Raw genomic sequence first — 24,756 nt, 5'->3', positions numbered from 1 at the left:
CTTGCATTCTGAGGAAGACTTGCTTAATCCTCATGCTTGACTGCTGCAACAGTCATCTTCTACATGTCACCAATGCAGGAATTGATGATTCAACAAATTGAATTACTTGTACATGACCTAAATGGGTATATTCATGCTTACAAGAAACATAAGCATTTGAAACTTTCTTTCTTTTATGTAGTCTAAAAGCCTTCACAATTGTCTTTTTGGTCAAGTCATAACATTTGATTGTAGTCATAAAAACTCATATCTTTAAAAGTATCAATTGAAATTGTTGAAAGACTGAACTAAAATGTTTTTGCAGAACTCATTCTTGATCACAATGCCACGTCAAAAAGACTTTGCGTGGACACATTGCACAGCAGTTCCTGGTAGCACGAAGGTCAAGTGCAATTGGTCTCTAGAAGAGATCAGTGGTGGAATTTATCGTTTCGAATGGCATTTGTCCAAAGAACGAGGAAATAACACTGTGATATGCAAGGCATGCCCTGCAGATGTCTCGTATCAGGCAAAGCAATCTCTTGACGGGATTGCTGAGAGTAAGGCCAAAAAGGCAAGAATTGGGGTTGAACTAGGTTCTAGTTCTGCAGATCCCAGGACGAACCATTTGGGTGAGGAGGATGGTGAAGATGGGAGTTTCAGGGAATCTGGGTTGACACATAATTCTATAGCACGTGGACCAAACACAGGTGGAGGAAACACTAATGCTTTCTTCCAACCTCGTACCACACCAGGATCACAAGCCACTTTGGAGAGTACAGGATGGAGGAAAACTGTCACTGAACAAGCAAAGAAGGCAATTGCTAATTATTGGTACTCCTCTCACACGACATTCCATGCTTCCAGAAATCCATATTGGCAACCCATGGTAGATGCTATTGCAGCTGTAGGTCCTGGGTTTCAAGCCCCATCTTGTGAATCATTGAGGGTTGTGTTGACGTTTATTTTGTACACTATCAAACACAGAATAAAATACCCAAGGGTACCTTATCCTCTCTTGAGTAAAGCCTCTGAATGCTGAAGATATCGCGAGAAAGGATCAATCGGGGTGACTTCAAGGTTCTTCGTTGTAGGATCTCTACGTGTGGATAAGCACCAGTGGTCGTTGTAAATGCTGTTTCTTCAAGGGGCCTTACATTTTCGAGCTGCAGGAACAAAATTTTCCTAAAGCTAACAGGTTCTCAAAAAAGATCAAAAGATAGGGTTTGCAAGAGATGAATTCTAATCTAATCCTAAGAATGACTCAATGTAGGCTAGACTTGGTAAGATTCTACCAATTTCAGTATTGCCAAGGAATTACAACTCTACTGGAATTGAGGCGATCTTCTAAGGTGATTAGTGATTTTTCAAATCATCAAGAATTATAGATACTACTGTAAAGATACATATCAATAGTTCAATAATGATTGAAGGTTCAAGCAATCCAAATATCTCCAATTGACCACACAAGGCGTCCTTACAATCAGTAAGAAGCTAGTGGTTTGGAACGTGAATCTCACCAAAGATCAAGCCCACCACTTAGTCCTTCAAACTTAAATACTACTTTGACCGAGAATGATTCAAGAAAGTAAACAACCATGAAGATAGCCACAAGAATTGCAATAAAACACCATAACTTCAATATTTTATTGATCTCAAAGCCAAAATAGACAACAATTGTTTGAAATTCTTTCTTCACTACTCAATCTTGCTACAAAATAACTTTCTTCTCTCCAAAAGCTCTAACTATCTCCTTAATATCTAATCCCTAATCTTCTAATTTCTAATTGACAAAATGAAAATGAGTGAGGGTATATATAGCATCCTCAATTACAATGAACGGCCGAGATCAAAAGAAGATCAACGGCTGAGATTTCGACACCTAAACCCTAATTAGGGTTTGTTACAAAAAGTTCCCTTTTTAGTTGAACATTATTAAATGCATAGCCAAATATTTAATTGGCACAAAAATCGAGGGAACATAGACCAATGATAATTAAGATGCCACATCATTTTATAACAACCTCTCTTCTAGAACCTTATTCCCCTTCCAATGTTCTTTCTTAGCATATGCAACGAATCTGGACACAATTCCTTCAATCTCAGCAATAGGAATCTCGGGAAGATTCCTCATTTGCTCCTCCAAGTGGATAACCTGATCAAAGGCCTTGAGAAGAGCAGCTTCCCATCCAGGTTCGAGTTCTTTGATCTTCTCAATCAGGAGCATAGTAGTGAACATTAGATCCCGTTGCCCATCTGTGATGACATTCTCATCTTTGCAAAAGATGACCTTGACTCTTTCTTCCAACTCTTGAAGGTCCACATCTGTCTCAACTTCGATCCTTCTGCCAAGAATGGTACACAACACTTCAAACACATTATCCTGAATTGGATGGATGACGCCCTCAACTTGATTGCATTTGGTGTTGATGTCCTCGAAAAGAACCTCCTTCATCTGGAGTAGAGTTGATCACTGAAGTAAATTATGAGCTCCTCCATCCATTATCTTTTCTTGTGCTAGGATCTTCCTTGGTGTTTGCCTGATCACTTGCAGAACAGGAATGACAACATCCCTAGTGTGAGCAAAAGCGGCTACCGTTATCATTAGGTTGTGGACGATCTCAAGGACCTAGATAGCTCGGTGGATTGTCTGCATCATTCTTGTTGTAAATTCAACGACTACTGTGTGGGATTTGTCAATCCAAGAGCTCATAAGCTGAACCAAGCTCTTGACTCTTTCTGCCTCGCCAACTGATTCAAGGGGAAGTGCTTGCACATGAGACACTGTTGGATCTTGACGTCCCAAGGGCTGATTGAGATGGCTAAAGTAGCCTCTCCAAGCACCTCTCTCTCTCTCAAGCTTTCTATTCTTTTCCATTTCTTCCTTAAGCTTGTCTTTAAGTGCTTCAAATGAATCGGCTGCCTCATCCAGTGCCTGCTCAGCAGTGAGTGGACCAAGCTCAAATGTTTCTACATCATACTCTTCTGCAAGAATTTCACCTTCATACTTGTCCACTACTGGTGTAGCTATCTGCAACTTCCTAGATCCTGCCTCATCTGTGATCATCTTGGACATCTTGGTGGCCTTCTTCTTCTCCGTTGCCTCTTGAGAATTTCCTATAAGGCTCTCTAAGTCAATTACATCATCTTCATCTTCAATCACAATCACCCTTGTCAGTCTCTCCTTTAACCAATCCGGAATAGCAGATCTTGTCTCTCTAACTTGTATTTCCTTAAGCAATGGTTCGTCCTCTCGGAGAGGGGATGTCACTTCATCATCATTCTTCTCTTCATGTAGCTCATCGACTTGGGGAGATTGACTTGATGAATGCTGAGGTGCCTGCCCCTTTTCAGGTTTATCATTCTGTACCATCGACTCCATAGATTCATCAACCTCAGGCACCGTCTTCTCTTGTCCTTCAACTTGACTTGTCCTTTTTTCATGTCGAGAAGATGTGCCTGATGAGCGATCTCGATTGGCCTCTTGCTTCTTCTTGGAGGGCTCTCTTTTCTCAGGTCTTTCTTTCCTCTTCGCGCCTCTAGGATGAGAATTGCCTTCACTTGTGGTTGCTCCTCCTTCTTCTGGTCTTTCCTCCAAAGTAAAAGTCATTATTATGTTCTGTTCTCTTAACTTTTGATGTTGTACATCCACCCATCTGCGAGTACATGACAAAACGGGAGCCATCAAAGCTCTCAAGTCCGAAATCTCAGGCTCGTTCCAATCTATCTTTACTGCTTTGTCTTCTCTATCATAGGATGACTGGAGATGTCTGCCACTGTCTTGAGCTTGATCGGCCACTTTGTAAACTTTGCACTTCCTGATGAAATCTAAAGGTAATCTGGAATGCATCTTTCTTTTCACTTCTAAATCACTTGAGAGATTCATCCAAAAGTCCTCTACCTGAAATTCGTGCTTGTACTTCCTACCAGTTGTCTCTTCCATATAACCATGAGGATCGAAATTCTCCCTCGAGGCAAAGAATGTAAATGAATATAAAGCCAATTCCTTTTTTGCATCATCCAAGGCTTGAGTGTTAGGACATACCTCAATTGAATTCCCCAATATGATGGGCACGGGAATCCCATTTGCATGCCTGTGTCTGAATGCCTTCGCATAAGCTGCCAACTGCCTAGTCACCTCAAGTAGCACTATCCTGTCTGTCGGATACCTTGGCAACATGTAGGGAGGTGAAGGACACCCATGAACTCTGATATATGTAAACTTTTGAAATTGGATGAACCAAGCACCATACCTCTTCACAAGCTCTTGTGCATCCAGAGATAGTCGATTGTGAATCCCACCTTGCAATATCCTAGTGATGTTCATCGTGAAGGTGTCATTGACTAACTTGTAGTCGCCTCTAGGAGGATGATGCAAATGAACATAAGAATCACAAACTCTCACTTCTCCGGGTCCTCTTCCGATCACTCCTCTATGAGGTAGGCCTGCATATTCGAAACTCCTGATCAAGGCATATATGACGTATGAGCTCATGTGGAACGACTTGGTAGGCTTTAGTCTCCTCAACTGCACATCTAGGCAATGGCTAATAATTCTGGCCCAATGGATTGTTCCTTTCCCTTGGACGATCACTTGAATGAAGTAGAACATCCATTTCTCAAAGTAGAAGGCTTGAGGAGCCCCTGTAACTCGATTGAGCAAACTTATCAAATCTCTGTACTCCTCCTAGAAATCGATCCTATGTGGTGTGTTGGGAATCTTGCTCAGGCGAGGACGACTTTTGAGCAACCAACTCTTATTGATGATATTCAAGCAAGTGTCGGGATCATCTTCATACATTGACCTGGCTCCTTCTAGGCTTTTGTAAATCATATCTTTATGCTCTGGAAGATGGAGAGCCTCACTTATAGCCTCCTCTGAAAGGTAAGCCAAAGTGTTCCCTTCCTTGGATACGATCGATCTTGATTGTGAGTCATAATGGCGGGCACACTCGATCATCAGCTCATGACACTGGACTGCTGGAGGGAAACCGGCTGCCTTGATGATGCCACTTTCAATTATTCTCTTTGCGACAGGTGATGGCTTGCCAATGTAGGGGACCTCTCGAAACTTCTTCACACTGAAGTTTCCCAAGTTGGTATCTCCAATATTGCTCCACTTGGACACGATCCTGGTCTCCAATTCCTCATTCCTTTGATCTTCCTTCATGAGAGCTGGACGACTAGTAGATGTTCCTGCCTTTGGAGTCGCCATCTTGACACCTACACAACATTTCATAATGAGTAATATATCTTGAAGCGTAGAAATATAGAGTAGAAAGGAAGATTCAAGATTTTAATTAGGAAACTTCATGATAAATCTTGAGTTATCATTTCCTAATTAACTACATCAAACTTAGAATTTTCAAAACAAAGCGCAAAATTCAAATCTTCAACATTGGGACTAGGATGATCTCGCCATACCTCCACTTGAGTACTAATTCTAAGAAATGATGCAAAAATAGGAGAATTCGCTAGGCAAAATGTAGATCAAAGTTCTCCCTTGAGCAAAATGCGCCTCCTTTAGTCTTCACAAGAATCAACTCCACCACCTTCTAGCCTCCAACACTTGAGATAAATTCGCTCCAAATAGACCAGATTTCGCACTTCCTTCTTGCTCTCCAAATTCGCACTTGAAGTAATGGGTGAATGATTGATTAAACTTGATCAAAACACCCCTATTATATAGGGCGCTCACCATTTTGCTCACCCTAGGCCGACTTGATAAAATAAATAAAAATAAGCCCTCAAGCGCTCCATTTTTAATTTTAATTTCACAAAAATTAATTTTAAATGCCTTTATAATAAAAATTCGATTTTCTAAGGCTCAAAATTAATCTATTAAATACCAATGCGCCTTTTATTAAATGCCAATTTAATTTAATTTTTCCAAATATTTTGAATTTAGCAATTTGGCATCTAATGCAATTTGGGGGATATCAACGCTCAAATATGGTGAAAATAAAAAATGCTACCAACTTCGCCCTGGACCCTTGGAGAGGGACAGGAGCGCCTTTTCACTTTTGCTCTTAATCCTTCACCTTTTATTTGTCAATTCTCGTTGTGGGGTAAGTAATGATCTCTTTCACTTGTTCCATGCATGCTCAACTTGCTTCCGCAAGGCAAAATAGGTGTTCTAAAGATTTTCGCCTTGGGCCTCTAGTGAAGGACAGGAGCGATTTTAGCAATTTAGGCTAGGATTATCAAATTTTGAAGTCAAATCTTTGTTCACCATGCTTTAGAAGACCCTTTTCCATCTTTGCACAACCTTGCCTTAGCGTAATCTTGGAGGGAAGCTATTGGTTTTGCAAAAATCACCATGGTCCTTTAGTGAGGGACAGGAGCGCTTTTGAGTCCTTTGTACAAATTCTTGATCACTTCAACTTCAAATTACTCTCAAGGCGTAGAACATCATCCTCCACTCCCCTTTGAGTATTGGAAACAAAAGGTTATCTCAAAATGCAAGGTAAATGGGCACATTTGGAAATTTCGCCCTGGACCCTTGGTGAGGGACAGGAGCAATTTTCCTTATTGTCATCAAAACTTGCAATCCTTGCCTCTCAATTCCACCTCAAGGCATTTCAAACATCATTTCAAACTTGCGCCTTGGCTTAGATTTGTCCAAACTTGGAGAGAAGGGCTGGATACTAGGTTTTTTGCCCTGGTCCCTCAGAGAGGGACAGGAGCGATTTTGCAAATTCAAGTTTATCCGTCCTTTGTTAGCCCTCCAAATTATCTTCAACGGGCAATACATGCCTTCTTCCATTCATTTCAATCACAAAACTTGCCTTGTCCTTGCAAGAAAATTGCACTTTTTAGAAAATCGCTCTGGACCTTCAGCAAGGGACAGGAGCGCCTTTTGTCATTTGGGTTGATTTCCTCCTTTGCTGACTACTCAAATTATATTGAATGGACAAAACATGCTTTCCTTGATCTCTTCCAATCATAAAATCACTTTGATCCTGCAAGAACAGTACAAATTTGAAAATCAGGCTCCGGACCTTCAGTGAGGGACAGGAGCGAACTTTGCCTTCTAGGCCAAAATGCTTCATCTTTCATCACGAAATGTCTTTGCTAGGGAAGATTTCATCTTGTTACACGCCATGAATAAGAGTTCCAGTCCAAGGAAGGTCTAAAAATGTGTATATAAAGAATTTCGCCCTGCACCCTTGGAGAGGGACAGGAGCGAAATCACCCTTCTAGGCAAAACTCCATCATTTGATTGTCTTTAATCAAGTCTGGATGCTCTATCACGCTCATACTATCCTTCGCCATGCCTCTGATGCCTCAATTTGACCAAACAAGGTCAGGAATGACTCAAATAAGTTCTTTTCGCCCTGGACCTTCAGAGAGGGTCAGGAGCGATTTTGATGATCCCAACAAGATCCTTCATCACTTCAAGCTAAAACTCCTTCGAGCGGGTGGAGAAAGTCATTTGTTTTCTATTCATGCTCACCACTTGGTCCTTTTTCACTGCAAGATGAGGGAAATCAAGATTTCGCCCTGGGCATTCAGCAAGGGACAGGAGCGATTTTTCCCTTGACCTTCAAAATTCATCATTTTCATGTCTTCAAATCTTCAAAAGCATCAAAACGCGTCCAATCACCTCTCCTGGAGACCCTGCACAAAACAAATTAGAAAAGTCAGTGACAAATATGCCTTAAATAATATTTTCGCCCTGGACCCTTAGCAAGGGACAGGAGCGATTTTATCCTTTCTGACTTATCCATCCAAAATTTAAGTCTCCAATCACTTCACAAGGCAGAGTTAGGTCATTTTCAAGGCCAGGAACCAGTTAGCAAGCCTATCAAAAACAAGAAATTGCACTTAGAATGAATTTCGCCCTGGGCCCTCAGCAAGGGACCAGAGCGATTTTATCCTTTCTGGCATCATCTTACCTCCAAAATTTGATCAGAATTTACCTAGGCAAGAACACACAATTTCACCTTCAAAATGCTAACACTTAGACAAAATTTGGATTTTACCCCAAAACCCTGAATCTAGACTTAACCTGAGACCTATCTGACTCTCCTGACAGGCTTACCTTATTTCAACAATCTCAATCCTCGGGAGGATGTTTAACAACTTTCAAAATTTGACTGGACTTAGCTTGAATAACACCCAGAAGAAACACCTAAGGTTTAGCCCTAGCTCAAACAAACCACTCACTCACTCAAAATCCTAAAAGCAGAGAGAAGAACAGGCAAAACAAAAGCGAAAAAGAGGGGGTCCCCATTCTAATGGGGCGATGTGTGAAATGGTCACAACAGGTTGGTATGCTGAAAGATGCAGTAGAGGATGTTCAAGATGTTGTTAAACAACATCGATTGCAGTGGGCTAGAACTGGTTGCAGCATCATGTCAGATGGTTGGACAGATAGAAGGAACCGAACTCTCATTAACTTCCTTGTCTCTTGTGAGATTGGCACTGATTTTTTGAAATCTGTGGATGCATCTAATATGATGAAATCCACAAATGCATTGTTTGAGATGTATGACGTGGTAGTTATGGATGTAGGGCCACAAAATGTGGTTCAATTTTTCACAGACAATGCTGCTGCTTGTGTTGCTGCAGGGAGACTTCTGATAGATAAATATCCTTCCATGTTTTTTATACCATGTGCAGCACATTGCCTTGATCTAAACCTAGAGGACATTGGAAAAATTGAATGGGTTAAGGCGGCATTTCAGAAAGCTCACAAGGTTACCAAATTTATTTATAATCACACAAGGGTTTTGGCTATAATGCGCTCTTTCACAGGAGGCAAGGAGCTAGTTCGACCAGGAGTGACAAGATTTGCAACATATTTCCTTGCATTACAAACATTATGTGAACAAAAAGGTAATTTGAGGCGAATGTTTGTTTCAGCTGAGTGGATGGAGTCTGGTTTCACAACTCAAGCAAATGGCATAGCAGTGGCAAAGTATATGTATTCTACCACATTTTGGGAATCTATTGAACAAATTGTAGAATTTTCAGAGCCTTTAGTAGAAGTCTTGAGACTAGTGGATGGAGAGAACCCCCCCATGGGATATGTGTATGAGGCCATGGATAGGGCCAAGGAGGTGATAAAGAGTAAGCTGGAAAATAACAGGGATAAGTATATGCCGTTGTGGGATATAATTGATAGGAGATGGGATGGACAAATGCACACTCCTCTCCATGCTGCAGGATATTTTCTCAATCCTCTGTTATTCTATAAGACTGACTTCCTGGAAATTGATGCTGAGGTCAAATGAGGCTTCTTCAAGTGCATGGAAAAAATGTTTCCTGACTTGGAAAAATTTGATGCGGCTATGATAGAGCTGGAAATGTATAAGCATGCTAAGGGCTTTCTCTCTTCTAGGGCTGCTATACAAAGCATAAAGACAATTCAACCAGGTAGACTCTATAAACTTTTGACAATCTCTTTATTTTGCCAACCACTAAGTTTGTTAAGATTATAAGATATTCTTAGTCTTACAATATCATCTCCATATATTGTGTTTTTCAGCTGCATGGTGGGCTTCTTTTGGAGATGAAATACCAAATTTAAGGTGGATGGCGGTGCGTATTTTGAGCCAACCATGTAGCTCATCAGCTTGTGAGCGTAATTGGAGTGTGTTTGAACACATACATTCTAAGAAACGCAACCGCCTATCACAACAACGACTGAATGACTTGGTATTTGTTCATCACAACCTCCGCTTGAAGATAAGGAAAGCTCAAGGTGAGAATATTAATATATAGTTGCAGTTTTTTGAATTGTATTCACTATTCATTGTTTTTTCATTTGTAAGGGAAACACTAATTTCTACATGGGCAAAATCAGGAACTATTGAGGAATGCTTGCCAATTGACCTCGATGAGATATATCCAGAGTGCGAGTTGATTACTGCTGATGATGCTGATGATGATGATGATGATGATGTTGATGATGATTATGTTGTTGCTGATCGTCCGCTTGTGTCTGAAGATTTTGATATCATGAGGCAAGCCAACTTTCGTCCTGAATGGGTTGAAGGAATTAGGACAGGCTCTTGCCCAGGAGCTTCATCATCAGGGCCTCCTGCCCTCTAGCATGTCATTGCCTACATTTGAGATTTTGGAATTTTGTACTTAGTTTACAGGTTGACTTTGTTCAAAGTCACAAACTATATTGTAATTGACATTTTGACATCTATCACCATCTAGATATTATTTATGGTGTAGTATATTTTGTGGAACGTAATCAGTGATATGAATATAAACAACGAAAATCTATTTCCTACAATTCATGTTTTCAAGTGTCTATTCTATTTGCCTACAATATCTCTATGCTATGGAAATACCCTAAAATATATAAAAAAAGTAGTTTTTGATTGTTTTTCTGCAATTTTTTACATTTTTTTGTATATCCGATTTTTTCCCGATTTTTTGAAAAAATCTTATACTTTTGTTTTGCCGATTAATTCCCCAAACGATTATTGTTTCTATGATATTGATAATGAAAGCACAACATATTATACAAACTCCGAACAAAAGCAGAATAGGGTGAGGAGTTACTCCCACCGAAACTGCGGATGCCAAGTAGGGAGGATCTTCCACCTCCAAAATGGCTGACAACTGAATTCCAACTGGAATTCGCACATACGAAGAAAATACCAAAACTCACATACCTACAACAATGACTAACTCAGCCATATATATGGGCTCCAGGAAGTTTCCCGAAGGGTTACAAACGGGCCGACACCAAAAAGTTTATAACTAACTAATTAATAAAAAGGGCCTGAAATATATTATTAAATACAGGGCCGTACAATAAATTATTTAAATTGACTATTTAATTATATCGGGGACATTACATATGGCCTCCAAATCTGTGACCGGATCTTGAGACCAGTCGATTGAAGGTAGGCGGTCCTTCACTGCTTCATAGTCTTGGAATTACGGGCAATCCCCATAGTCAACTAGCTGATCTGGGACTTGGGCATACTCGAAAGTCCTGATTTGATGCACATTAAGCCTTGAGTATTCCCACCGGTGAACTTCAAAGTCATCTGCGTAGTTGGCCCAATAATCGTCTATATTCATTTTGTATCTATAGTACCTCCCATAAGCCTTCCTTCCTAAGCTAGTAGGGTCGAAGTTCTTCTTGAAGGGGTGCTCTTGTAAGCAATAGGATGCAAGTTCCTCGATTGATTGCTCAGCCTGTGCGGGAGTCTTAAAATACACATCATTGTCCCCTATGACAATTGGGATTATGACTCCTGACATCTTGTCCCTAAGGACTTGCCCGACTGCATTTGCCTGCCTAGCGACCTCCAAGAGAATCATCCAATCTGTAGGTTACCATGGGAGTCTGTAAGGAGAGCCCTCGAAAACTGAGATCCTTAAGTAGGAGAAACGGGAGAATTGGATGTACCATGCTCCATACTTCCATATTAGCGCGATAGCCTGTTTAGATAGCCTTTGATGAAATCCTTCCTACATTGTCTTGACCATGCGTATGGTGAATGCATCATTCATGTGCTCATATTGGCCCACCACGTAGGCTATGTTGTTTTTCTCCCTTTTGTTTTATGTTGTAGTAATGTAGCTGAGGGTAACAGTCATACACTTTCACCTGATTTGGCCCGTTTCTAAAATCTTATAGGCAAATCAATCTCGACAGTCTAGGGTGTCTTGCAAACATGTATACCAAGTAGGAAGACATCGTGAAGTATTTCTTCTTTGCGAGTTGGACTAGCTAATGATTTGGGCCCAATCAAACTTAACCTTTCTGAGAAATACTTGTTCTGTAAAATAAAACATTCATTCTCAGGGAGTCCCATGACTCGGCTGAGCAGTGTTATCATATCTCCATAGTCCTCAATGAATTTGCTCCTGTAGGCCTGTTTGGGGATCTTGGTGCTAGGGGGTCTTCTCTCCTTAAACTAGTCTTCATTTATTTTTCCTTTGCACTTATTGGGTTTGACCTCATATGCCGCAGGAGCTTCTTCCATCGTTACTACAATCGCTTCCTTAGGGAGTGGGATGTTAAAGGCCTCTCCAATAGCTTATGGGGTGAAATCAGCCATCATTGTTCCGTTTGCTAGTACCACCTGCTATCCGACTGATAGTGCTTGGAGGCCTCTACAATAAGTTTGTAGTTCTGAGTAGCTTGTGGGAAACCTGCTGCCTGTTCTATTCCACTTTGTACCATCCTCTTGACCTTTCCAGAGGCATTAGGAGCATACGCCTTGTCTTTGAAATGCTAGATATCCACATGTCCAAAAATGGTGTCGCCTACATTCTCCCAGTTACTCTTGACTTTTGATTCCTGTATCACTTCTTGATATCGATACTTCATTTTCTCTAACTTGTGGGGGTTGTCAACTCTGGGTGCCTGAGATGTCCTTGGTGCGTCAGATGCTTGGGAGGATCCTGCCACCTTGGGAGGCATCTACCCTGCACATCGGGATGCGAATTACGAGGCAGATTTAAAAACGTAAGAGTGCTTAGCGGTGCTCAACAATGGCATTAGTAACGAAATCAATTGATAATGAAACAACACGATGGCAAAAATTTGTAAAGTTTTTACGTTGTGCTGTTTGATTCGTTTAAATCTTATTGCACTCAAGAATTGTGATTTTGGATGGTTTAAATTTAAAAGCTTTGAAATTTTGCTAATTTGGACGCACTTGCAGCTTGGGCATTGTTTTCCTAAGGCATTTAAGTTTCAAATTCATTTCCCAGTCATGGGGAGATTTTCGGCATTTTTAGAGGGCTTTGAATGCTGTTTTGGAGTTTTCTCCTAATTTTAACATTTCCGAAAATTTCCCGGGTTGAGACTTTAAAGTATGGGTAGAAATTTAGTGTCATTTATGGTGTCTAGGGTTTGTTTTGAAGTTTTAGTCTTAGATAAAATCCCCGAAATTTTCCTAAGCTTGCATTTTGAAAGCATGATTTGAATTTTAGCAGAACCTATTTGGCCTATTGTTTGATGATTTTTTTTTTAGAACATTCGCAAAGGATATACAAAAGCCTAGATTTAAGCAACAATGGCATCCATCACATGCTGAAAAAAAAGGAACCCCTTACCTGAAATTTTGATGGGTCAATGCATACTTGGAGGCGGTTGGAAATTTGATTTCTGTTGAAAGGCTTGTTGCTGAAATGCCTTGGTTCAAGTAGGCGATAAGGAACAAACTCAATGATCCTGGAGAAAAATATGAAATCTTTGCTCCTAAACAATTCGAACTCCTTTCATGATCATCTAAAACGCCCTCCAACTTCGACATTGGCGAATGATTGGGGAAATGGCGGGGACTCTACCCTATTTGCTTCGACTTCCCTTGATGTTGACTTGGCCCTTCGAGGGGAAACTTCAGCGAGTTTAGCATAAAATGCAAGCTTTATTTCTTTTTGCCCTCCTTCACTTCTCTTTGTGGTTTATGAAAGGGAAAAACTCGACTATTCAGGAGGAAAAATGAAAAAACGCTTCCCTTATTTCTTTTATAAAATTGCCATAGGGAAAAAGATGGCCACTCAGGAAGAAATGAGAAAAAGTATTTGTATTGCAAGACTTGTAAATTCGTTAAAACTCCCGAACCCATCTTTGTTTACCATTCACTTAACTTAGCGTTCGTTTTGAAGGGGAGGAACTCGGCCTTGTGAGGTGAAATGGGAACGCAATTCCTCTTTCAAAACACTCCCATACGTTTCTTTGCAAAATCACAATTTAGCCGATAAGGGGATAAACTCGGCCCTGTGAGGTGAAAGTGTCAAAAGACACTTAGAATTTTGGAATGCCTCCTATTTTTGGCCGCTTTTTAGGAAAAAACTCGGCTTTGTGAGGTGAAATATAAACTTCACCTTCTAATATTTTAATGCATTTTCCCTTTATTTGACTCTGTCACTTAGCCGTTTTTTTTAGGAAAAAACTCAGCTTTGTGAAGTGAAATATGCAAAATTGACTTTAAAACGCCTCCATACATTTCTTTTATCATTTTGTCTCTTAAGAGAAAGTTCGGCCGTGTGAGTAAAAACGCAACTTGTCTTAAAAAGCACCCACTTAGAATTTTGACTTTTGCCCCCTTTTAGTCTTTCACGTCTTGAGGGAGAAACTTTGCCTTTTGATCTTTTGTTATTTTGAAGCTCTTCCCTTACTGCCAATTGGCCATTTTGCCTCTTGCTGGGGATTTTTTGGCCTTACTAGGCGAAAGTGTAAGATGCATTTAAATTTTTTTAAGGCACCCCATTTATATTTCTTTTAATTCATTATTAGGCCAATGAAGGGGGAGTTTCGGTTTAGAGGGGACAATGTGCGGAATAAATAATTCTTACCTTAAGTCGCGCACTAGGGAAAGTTCACCATTTCAAGGAAAATGTACCATCTTTACTTTGTTTGAATTTGCCTATTATTATCATACGGCCACCCTCAAGGGCCTTGCCCATTTGAAATTCTTACCCTTGTTTTGTTGGAAATTCTTACCCTGCACGATTCCTCCTAGGCATTGCGACATCTTTTAACTAGGTCTCCCCTCTTTCTCATGCTTGCCAATTTGCAAAACTAGACAAAACTCGTACGGGACCTCGAAGAGGCAGGCAAGAAAGGGGGACCCTGTCGACAACAGGGAGTGTGTGAAAGGCACAACAAGTGGTAGTCAAAGATTTCTAACCATGAAAATTCCACCACAAAAGTGGGTCCTCTTGTGCCATAGTTTCTATATCCATCTTTGCCACATTTGTATAACCCCTAAGAGTGGCAAATTTCGTCCACTCAGTGCAAATTGTGTCAGCATCTCTACCATCATACATCTTCTTTATGCACCTAAAGAACCCTGCCTTCACGTCATCATCTTGAATTGATGTAACTCTACTGGGCCTAGCCTTGTACCACTTAGGATTCAAAGCATAGGCAACCATATGCAAGGGAGTGTTGAACTTGTGCCATGTGCACTGAATGATTGGCTTAATGTGCTCATTGTAGAATGCTAAAGTGGGGTTCTTCACTTGCACAACAACCCTCATTTGGTCAAGCATAGAATCGATGCACTCATACACCTCTCCAAGGTTAGGTGCATCCCCATCCCCATATCTGATGACCTGTAAAACTAGAGCAATGATGGAGACGATGTATCTTGCATCAGTCTAAAACACATCGCTCTTCACTATCTCATTCACCCTCCTCGCTTGCTCCGTCTTGGCCTCGGTCCACCTATTCCACTTTGCTGTCATAACCATGAGTTGCGGTGCGTCTTGCAACTCAATCACTCTCTCCAAGGGAATGCAATAGGATGCATATCTGGTCCCAATTGGTTTCAAGAATTCCTTCTTCGAGAAGGTCCTGAAGAGTGCAGGTGATGTGTGGTGGTTGCAGATAAACATGTGCACATCTCTTGCATTGCTGACCACTCCTCGAATCCAGTCAATCTGTCACTACTTGGACCACATTTTGTGGCCCAACCTGCTCAATAGCCTCCCTGAGGACCTCAACTTGAAAAATCAACATCTTTGTGATGCCCTGTACAATCAACTGCTCTAGGAAAGTATGGGCCCTCTGCACATGTAACTGTGATGTTGATGAGTGGACGATGGATAATGTCCACCCATCCATAACTATGCTGCACCCAGAGGCCACCCAACATGCCTTCATCTTCTCCATCAAAACATTGATCTTGGAATAGTTCTTATTCAAGATCGTGGTCTTCAATTTGGTCTCACCTGGTGGCACATATGATGGTCCTCCCTTTGCCACTATCGACATCATCTCCTTATAATAAGGAGTCTGAGCTACATGAAATGGGATGCCATTGGCAAAGAAGAACTTGCCAATGGCATCATCTATCTCATCCTTCAACTACACATTGAACAAATCAGCTATGGGGTTACTTTGCAACTTGCATTTCTTTGTCCCCTTAACCTCTCGTGATTGGGCCACAACAGTAGAAGTGGAACTGGATGAAGGTCTTGACATCACTTTTCTCATCTACAATGTATGAGAAGAAATATGTTGCTGGCTCTGCTAAAGATGTGCCCTACTAGACAAAGTATTAGGGATTGCAACTGCATTGTCATTAGGAATTCCCCAAGGCTTGTTAATCTCAATTCTATATTGAATGTTTTAGGTTCTTCCAAATAGCGACACAGATCCACACCTTTTCCTCTCCAAAAAAGGAAGTGTGCATTGACTCTAGCCATGCTACCAAACCATGCAAGAGCACAAAAGTTGCATTGCCACTTCCTTGTACCCCCACTTGTCCTTGATGTGCTTGCTATTTTTGGTGCAAATTGTTTGAAATGAGATTTAGGACATTAGGACCCCTAGCATACGGTGCCAATAAGTCGGAAGGGCAACTTTTACTAGCTAGTGCACTTGCCATGGAACTAGATTGGGCTCCAAGATCAGCCCTATGGTCACCCCTCTGTAATATCCCCTGAGTTGATAGACTGAATATGCAAGGCTATGCAAGGAATATTTACAAACAGTTGGCTGTCAATCTGCATGTTATGCAGATTCTATAACTTGCGTGTTATGCTGTATGACTGTCTTCAGAGTTGCAGACTTGTTTTCAAAGGCATCAACCACAAGTTATCATCAAAGTGCGACTTACAAACAACTCCTTAATGATAGTATAATCCCCCAGGATGAATATGCAACTAATTTATAATGTAATTACACCAAATTTGGATGCAAATCATACACCTATAGCTGACTGTAATTTCATCAAACAGTTGGCATGAAACCAATGGACAATGAGCAAATGATAAGCAAACTTATTACTCCTTATTTATGAATCAAATGAGCTTTTACAATGATCCAATCAATGCTCAATCACTTAGCAATTAATCAAATGTTTTCTCAGAAAGTCTGAAGATGCATGGCAGCCATGGTCATATACTTCCAACTGAGAAATACAGGGAGATAGTGATTCCAAAAGAACCTAATAAGAATCGCCTAGTCTTGAATTTGAAGAAGCAAGCAATATTCCAATCTTTGGAGCCTCCAATATGCCAAATCAAGCTATCTTCCAAAATCACCCCTGCTGCTGGTCTCCAGTTCATTAGCAATTAATGGGCAGCAAACCGGTCTCCTTCCAGTCACTAAACTTCATTGTCAACCTTCCCCAATAACAGCGCCCTCATACAAAGGTAGATTTGATGCTTGAACAAGGCTATATAAGCAAAATCGTGGGTACAGTTGGACTGGTTCGAAGTAGTTCTCAGATCTGATTTGGCCATTGAAATCTTCGTATTTCTCCTTCCAAATATTCCTAACGGGATCGCCTTATGTCCCCAATGCCAGTGCTGTTCTCAAATGAGGGTCTCGATTCTTCCACAAGATGATATTCGCAAAATCGTGGGAATGAAGGAGAGAATTCGATTTGTCTCAGACCTGTTATACAATCAGCTATCTCCCAATTCCTCCCTTCAATTGGTCCTCAAGGAAAGTTGCCTTTCTCTTCAATAGGAATCGTTGCACAAATATGCTAAATATGGATGGTCTGAAAATACCATGAATTGTCTACCATGAGATGCACAAGTGTCATGTCCCCTCCTTGATCGTTATATATATATATATATATATATATATATATCCTAAATAAAGTAATTATTATTAATCAATATGATAATTATCAACAAACGATTATTTGAAATTATTAAATATTTATTTATTAAATATTATATTCCAATTAATATTTATTATTAATGTGAGGAACCTTATAGCGTGTTTCTATCTTATAATATTACATCTCAACGTTTTATATTATAAACATAATTTATATATTTAAAATTTAATTCATAAACACAATTTATTATAATCTAATTCTCACAATCCTGACAATGAATTCTTGAAGTATACATTATGTGCAAGTAAGGAAGACTGTGAGAGAAAAGACAGATTGAACAAGACAAATCTTGCAACAGGTCAAATAGAGCAGGTCGCACAAGACAAGATAATAATCATTAGTCCCACGATTTGATAAAATGATGAATCTGGTCTTAGATAATTTAGTGAATATATTATTATCACCTTTAAGTGATTATTTAATCAGTTTAAGATGCCGAGTTTAGTTAATAATAAAACAAATTGTTTGAACAACACGTCTATTTGGAAAGTCACGTACTCATAAAGAGAAACGACTTCCAAGGTAAACTTCACGTATTAACTAAAGATATGATTCATTTTTCGGTTGTGATTAGAAATAAGATCGAATACACTAAGACATAGATTATTATCATTAAGGAAGAAAATGTAATTGTGAAAAGTCACAATCGGTTGTTATGAGAAGATACAAATCTTCTTGAATGGGCACACGAAAGTTCACTGCAGTTTATAAGAAGACTCTGATTCAGATTTATGGGGGTAAAGGCAGAAAACATCCTTGTTCTTGATGGTATGTACCAAAGTTCCCAGACTTGGACTCGGCTCGGACTCGGCAAGGCCGACTCGACTCGTGACTCGGCAATGACTCGGCAAAATTAAAAAACCCTTGAAATTAAGAGATTTTTAACAATTTAAAACTTGTTTCATGCACCCATTATTGAATAAAGCCCAATTATAATGTGTGCTAGCTTGTTATGCCATGAAAGGCATGCTGGTAGAGTATCTACTTGTTTGGGGCTTCTGTTTAGTATTTTCTTTGGCCAAATTGAAATTTTGGGAGCACCAACATGAGACATCATGAACATCTTCACTTGGACACTGGAAGGAGTGCATGTGTATGGTAGCATTAAATAGTGTGCTTGTTGAACTTAGGTTTTACCTTGGGACTATAGTTGACCTTGGTCTTTCTTGGACCTCTTAGTTTTTAGGCTATATATATGTTGAATGGAAGGGGGAATTGTGAGGCCAGAAGGGTTTGAAAATATGCTCCTCAGAGACATGTCCCTTGCCAAAAATAACCTTGGACTGTAATGGACACCCTAGAATGCCCAAAAACTAAACCAACTGTTGATAGGAATTAAGTCAAACAGTTTGCATCCAACTCCTTATTTCTCCATTTAATGTTTAAACCTCTTATGGCTTCGGAAATGAAATGTTTGTAACATGAACTAGAAGGAAATTACAATAATGTGCAACATGAAGATTGAACTACTGCTGAAATGATATTATTTCCAGAATGATTAAAATCAAATACATAGCAGATTTTTTTAACTGACTAAATACTCCACCATTTTTGACATAATATTCCAGCAATGACTTCCCATCTTGCTGCTACAGTAACATGAATAGTGTTGTGCTACAGTAACGTGAATAGTGCCGCGCTACAGTAGCGTGAATAGTGCCGTGCTATAGTAACGTGAATAGTGCTGCGCTACAGTGCTGCTACAGTATTAATTAGTCTTCAATCAGTCCAATATCATCATAAAATCATCCCTTCAGAATGGCATAAGCATTGGTCAAGAAGTGGAGAAGGTATGAGCAAAACACCAAATCTGCCTGTAGCTGGAGATGCACCCAATCTGTCTGTTAAAGAAGCTGATAGCAATGGATTCCAAAGGCCAAACCCCAAGGGAATGACGTCTAGAATGTCACAAGAGAGGATAGACGTCCTCTAATGCCAAGAACGGATCTGCAACTCACACATCAATTTTTTCTCATATTCAATATGCTGAATGAAGCCACAAAAGGTTCCTTTTATTCTTTCTCCAAGGGTCGACCCAACTCACTTGAGCAATGTGGGATAAAAGATGTGCAATATAAAACATATTAAAATATTCACTTATGTCTCCCTTGGGTGCCCTTTTGATCTGCACACATCCCCATAAAATAAAAATTAAAGTAACACTTTAATATTTTACAATTAAATTAAATGTTACTTTAATAACACTTCAGGCATTAAAATATATTAGCAATCGGACTCCGAATAGCACGAGTGATAGCTCGTCGGAAAGCTCTCGCCGAGGAGTATCGAATCCAATCACCAAAACTAGCCTTCGTTGTGTCTTGCTGACTTACTAAAAATAGTAAGTATGCCTGAAACTAAGTAAATCAACTCCGTTTTGGCCCAAACTGGAAATGACTAGGCCAAACCACTCCAGGATCCCCTTAAACCCTTCGTTAGCCCTCTGGACCATGTAGAGATAGGCTAACGCACATACACTTGGTCAACTGCTAAAGTGGGGACATTACTGTTCGCCCCCCTTGAAATTGCTTGTCCTCAAGCAATCTCAGTCCAGCCTGCTGTATCACCTGCTCATTCTCCCATGTAGCATCTTCCTCTGGCAGGTCTCTCCATCTGACCAAATATTCCTTCACTATCCTGTTTCTGAATTTCCTCTCTCTGGTGTCCAGAATAGCCTCAGGTACTAACACAAGCTTCCCCTCCTCATCCAAAGGGGGTAAATCTGCAGAAGGTACTACACTTTGACCAATGGCTTTCTTAAGCCTAGACACATGAAATACATTGTGTACCCGACTGCCCTCTAGAAGCTCAAGCTCATAGGCGACTTCGCCCACTCTGCGAATCACCCTGTAGGGACCATAAAATCTAGGCTTCAGTTTCTTTGCTCTGCTCTGCTCCTCTTGAGTGATGACTGCCTATATGGTTGTAGCCTCAAATACACCATGTCCCCCACCTCGAAACTGCACTCTACCCTATGTTGGTCAGCATACAACTTCTACTGATTTTGAGCCTGCTGTATATTCTCCTTGAGCGCTCTCAAGATATCCTGACTATCCTGCAACAGATCCTTGGCTTTGGGCACTCTGTTGTCCCCCAAAGCCAAATCCATGAAGCTTGGTGCTTCATACCCATACAATGCCATAAATGGAGTCATCCTGATGGTCATGTGATATGTGGTATTGTAACAATACTCCCCCATGTGTAACCACCTGACCCAAGCTCTCTGCTGCGCAGACACATAGTTCCGTAAATAACCTTCCACCCATTTATTTACTATCTTTGTCTGCCCATCTGTCTGAGGATGGTAGCTCGTACTAGGTGTAAGATTCTGTACCGCACAACCTGAACAACTCCTGCCAAAAAGCGCTCATGAACTTGCTATCCCTGTCACTAACAATAAATCTCGGTAGCCCATGCAACCTAAAAATCTCTCTGAAGAACAAATCTACCACCTGAGCTGCTGTGTAAGAAGAAGGAATAGCAAAGAAGTGAGCAAACTTCGTCAATCTATCTACCACCACATAAATGCAATCTCTTCCCTGCATTCGTGGTAAACCAGTGATGAAGTCCATAGAAATGCTTTCCCATTTCTTGTCAGGAATGGGCAAGGGCTGTAGTAAACCTACAGGAAATGTGTGCTCTCCCTTATTCTGTTGACAAACTGCACACTCCCTGACATGCCTCTGAACATCATCCTTGAGCCCTCTCCATGAAAACCGCTCTCGGATCTGCCTGTAGGTCTTGAAGACCCCTGGATGCCCAGCTGTAGGCGCATCATGAAATACCCTCAGTATTGCCTCTCTCAATTGTGATGACGGAATCAAATAAACCCTGTCCTGAAATCTGATCAATCCATCTATCACCTCATAGCGATCATCCTGTATAGTACCTGAAATCAAACCAGAAGCCCAAGTATCTCCGACATACTCTGCTATAATCTTATCCCTCCAATCCCTTGTAATCTCTGCAAGAGCACAAATGTGAGGTCTTCTGGATAAGGCATCAGCTACTACATTCTTCTTCCCTTTGACAAACTCAATGTCAAAGTCATAAGCCTGCAATTTAGTGACCCACTTTTGCTGCCTGTCATTCAAGTCTTGCTGGCTCATGAAATACTTTATGCTGTTGTGATCCGTCTTGATCACAAACTTCCCTCCAACCAAGTAGGATCGGAATTTGGCCAAGGCATGCATGATGGCCAACATCTCACGATCATAAATAGAATAGCTCCTCTCCACACCTCAGAGCTTCCTACTCTCAAAAGCGATGGGGTGCTTCTCCTGCATCAATACTGCTCCAATCCCATCACCTGATGCATCACAATGAAGCTTAGAAGGCTTCGTGAAGTCTGGTAGAGCTAGGATTGGACATGAAGACATCACCTGCTTGAAATGCTCAAAACACCTCTGTGTTGCCCCTGTCCACATGAAGGCCCCCTTCTTAGTAAGATCTGTCAAAGGAGCAGCTGTCTGAGAAAACCACTTAACAAACCTCCTATAAAAACCACATAAGCCAAAAAACCCCTTAAGTTGAGTAAGGTTCGTAGGCGTGGGCCAATCAACAATAGCTCTAATCTTTTCAGGATCCATCCGAACTCCCTTTGCATTGATAATATGACCAAGGTACAAAAGCTTTGTCATCCCGAACTCACACTTAGACTCCTTGGCATACAGTGACTCTCTCTCCAAGATAGATAGCACCTCCTCAAGATGCTGCAAATGCTCCTACCATGTCCTGCTAAAGACCAAAATATCGTCAAAGAAAATCAAAACGAATCTCCTCAAATGCCCTCTGAACACCTGGTTCATGCAACTCTGAAAAGTAGCAGGAGCATTGGTTAGCCCAAATGGCATAACCAGAAACTCGAAATGACCATAGTGGCACCGAAAAGCTGTCTTCTCAATGTCCTCTGCCCTCATACTGATCTGATGATACCCTGATCTCAAATCTATCTTTGTGAAGAAGCATGCCCCATGTAACTCATCTATCAGCTCATCTATCCTCGGAATGGGGTACCTGTTCTTAATCGTTTTCTTGTTCAAGGCCCTGTAGTCAATGCACATGCGCATTGTTCCATCCTTCTTCTTAACCAAAACAACTGCTGAAGCAAAAGGGCTTTTGCTTGGCCTAATGTGCCCCATCTCTAACAACTCCTTGATGGCTTTCTGTATCTCATCCTTGTGTTTTTTTGGATGACGATAGGGCATGATCATAATGGGCTTAGCCCCCTCTTCTAACTCGATGATGTGCTCTATCCCCCTATCTGGAGGAACGCCATGTGGAATACTGCCAAATACCTTGGCATGTCTATCAAGGATGTCCTGCATATCAGGCGGATGACTCTTAACCTGTGGCTCTGGTGATGCTGGCATAATCAAGCACTCCGCTGCCCACTCAACATCATCATGTCTGAACAACCTCTCCATCCTTCTCAAAGAAACTACCCTACAACTGCCATCTGATAATCCTCTGAGTACCACGGTCCTGCTCTCATGCTGGAACCTCATCTCTACTCTCTCCATGTTGAGAGTAAACTCTCTCAACGATGCCATCCAAGTCTTCCCTAAGATAACGTCATAATCACCTATGTCCACAACATAGAACTCATCCTGTAGCTCATAACCATCCCCCAATCTGATGCGAAGATTTGTAATCTTCTGTGTGCATAGTAACTTGTGACCACTAGCTACCATGACTTGGAATTCTGAATGTTCTTCAGTTTGCCACCCTCTCCTAGCCACTAACTGTGAATCTATGAAATTATGTGTGCCCCAGTGTCCAGCAAAGCAACCACCTTCTGTCCCTGTATGGTGCCACGCACCTTAAAAGTAATTGCCTTTTGAGCACCTGTCAATCTAGCTAGGGACTTCTCATTCCCTGAACCCTCCTCAGTGGCACTGCTCTCACCATCATCCTCTGACTGCTGCTCCTCATCCTTTGACTGTGACTCCTCAGCAGAGAAGTACTCCATCTGGTTGGCCTTAGCCTTCAGAGGACACTTGTGAGATAAATCCCACGGTTCCCTACACTGAAAACATAGTTTTTTCCGCCTCAACTCGTTCAGTGTTTCATTGTCTAACCTCTTTGATTCTTTTTTCTGAGGCTGAGAATCCCTATGTAGAGGTTTATTATCCTTATCCTTCTTGAAGTGTGGATCCTTAGGAGTGAACCTACTCCTAGAAGCGGAAGGTGCAAGATCTCTTGCCTTCCGAATGGCATCCTGCAATGTGAGGGGATCATGTCCCTTCACCCAACCACGAAGAGGCTTTGACAATCCATCCACAAACAGTACAATCAACCTCCTCTCCGAAATGTCTGTAACCAACACTGATAGTCTCTGGAAATCTGAGATGTAACTGTCGATAGAACCCCACTGTCTCAACTGAGCTAACTCCTTGAAATGGAGTTCTGGATCCTTCGTATCAAACTTGTCAATCAACCTCTCAGTGAACTTTGCGTATGTGTCTATTTGATTATGGCCCAATGTGACCATACCATGGTGCCACCACTCGTGTGCACTCCCATCCAAGTGCAATGCAACATACTTAATCGCATCCTCCTCAAGCATGGGATTAAGCTGGAAATAAGTATCTAATTTCTGGACCCATGTCCGTGCTGAAGCCTTCCCTGTACCATCATAGTATGGAATACACAACTTTCCCAACTTCTTCCTCATCTCATAATTCTGTTGTCGGTTTCCTCTCATGGGCATATTCTTGAGTCTAACATCCATATATTCCCTGAATGCCATCTCAGCCTGTAACTCAGGGGTAGAGTCCCTCCAATCATCCATAATCATATCTTGAATCTCTTGCTGTGTAGGACCGACATTATTCTGGTCATTCTGTCTCGGAGGAAACTGTGGCATGAGTGGTCTCGTAGTAGAAGAACCTGCTCTAGCATATGTCCTGGTTCCCCTGTTAACCGATGCGTCTCCATTACCTCCATTACCCTGTCCACCTCCCTGATTAGCATTATTACCCTGATTGGTATTACTACCTTGGTTGCCATTATTACCTTGGTTGCCATTATTACCTCGGTTGGCATTATTGCCTTGATCTGCTCTCGTCAAATGTTGTGTAAATGCTATAGCCATCTGCTGCAATGTAGCTTGGAGCTCCCTCTGGCCCCTAGCAAGATCATTGAGCATCTCCCTGGTGCTAGGTTCTCCCCTTTCCCCATCTCTGTCACCCATGGCTGGTGC

At 41.1% G+C, this 24,756-nt stretch overlaps 2 protein-coding genes across 2 annotated transcripts; both read left to right on the top strand.

The window, feature by feature from the left end:
• Window positions 1–322: 322 nt before the first annotated feature.
• On the top strand, window positions 323–9,218 carry LOC131031585 (uncharacterized). The gene is made up of 3 exons (XM_059214992.1): window positions 323–775; window positions 8,250–8,394; window positions 8,497–9,218. The coding sequence occupies exons 1-3, from the start codon at window positions 323–325 to the stop codon at window positions 9,216–9,218; spliced, it is 1,320 nt and encodes a 439-aa protein (XP_059070975.1).
• Window positions 9,219–9,242: 24 nt separating this feature from the next.
• On the top strand, window positions 9,243–10,192 carry LOC131031586 (uncharacterized). Its single transcript, XM_057962735.2, has 3 exons — window positions 9,243–9,360; window positions 9,473–9,688; window positions 9,791–10,192. Exons 1-3 carry the CDS (start codon window positions 9,243–9,245, stop codon window positions 10,036–10,038), a joined length of 582 nt encoding a protein of 193 aa, XP_057818718.2. The 3' UTR covers window positions 10,039–10,192.
• The last annotated feature ends 14,564 nt before the right edge of the window (window positions 10,193–24,756 follow it).

This window comes from Cryptomeria japonica, chromosome 2, assembly GCF_030272615.1.
Source record: "Cryptomeria japonica chromosome 2, Sugi_1.0, whole genome shotgun sequence".
NCBI lineage: Eukaryota > Viridiplantae > Streptophyta > Pinopsida > Cupressales > Cupressaceae > Cryptomeria > Cryptomeria japonica.
Note: the sequence above shows the minus strand (reverse complement) of the source record. Positions and strands in the feature narration are given on the sequence as shown.

Bases quoted from the DNA above. Each gene is read 5' to 3' on its own strand.
- LOC131031586 (XM_057962735.2), top strand. From the start codon at position 9,243: ATGTTTCCTGACTTGGAAAAATTTGATGCGGCTATGATAGAGCTGGAA. The intron at 9,361-9,472 runs GTAGACTCTATA...TGTGTTTTTCAG, and splicing joins CATAAAGACAATTCAACCAG to CTGCATGGTGGGCTTCTTTT. The intron at 9,689-9,790 runs GTGAGAATATTA...GGGCAAAATCAG, and splicing joins GAAGATAAGGAAAGCTCAAG to GAACTATTGAGGAATGCTTG.
- LOC131031585 (XM_059214992.1), top strand. From the start codon at position 323: ATGCCACGTCAAAAAGACTTTGCGTGGACACATTGCACAGCAGTTCCT. The intron at 776-8,249 runs GTCACTGAACAA...TGGTCACAACAG, and splicing joins GTACAGGATGGAGGAAAACT to GTTGGTATGCTGAAAGATGC. The intron at 8,395-8,496 runs GTGAGATTGGCA...TTATGGATGTAG, and splicing joins CATTAACTTCCTTGTCTCTT to GGCCACAAAATGTGGTTCAA.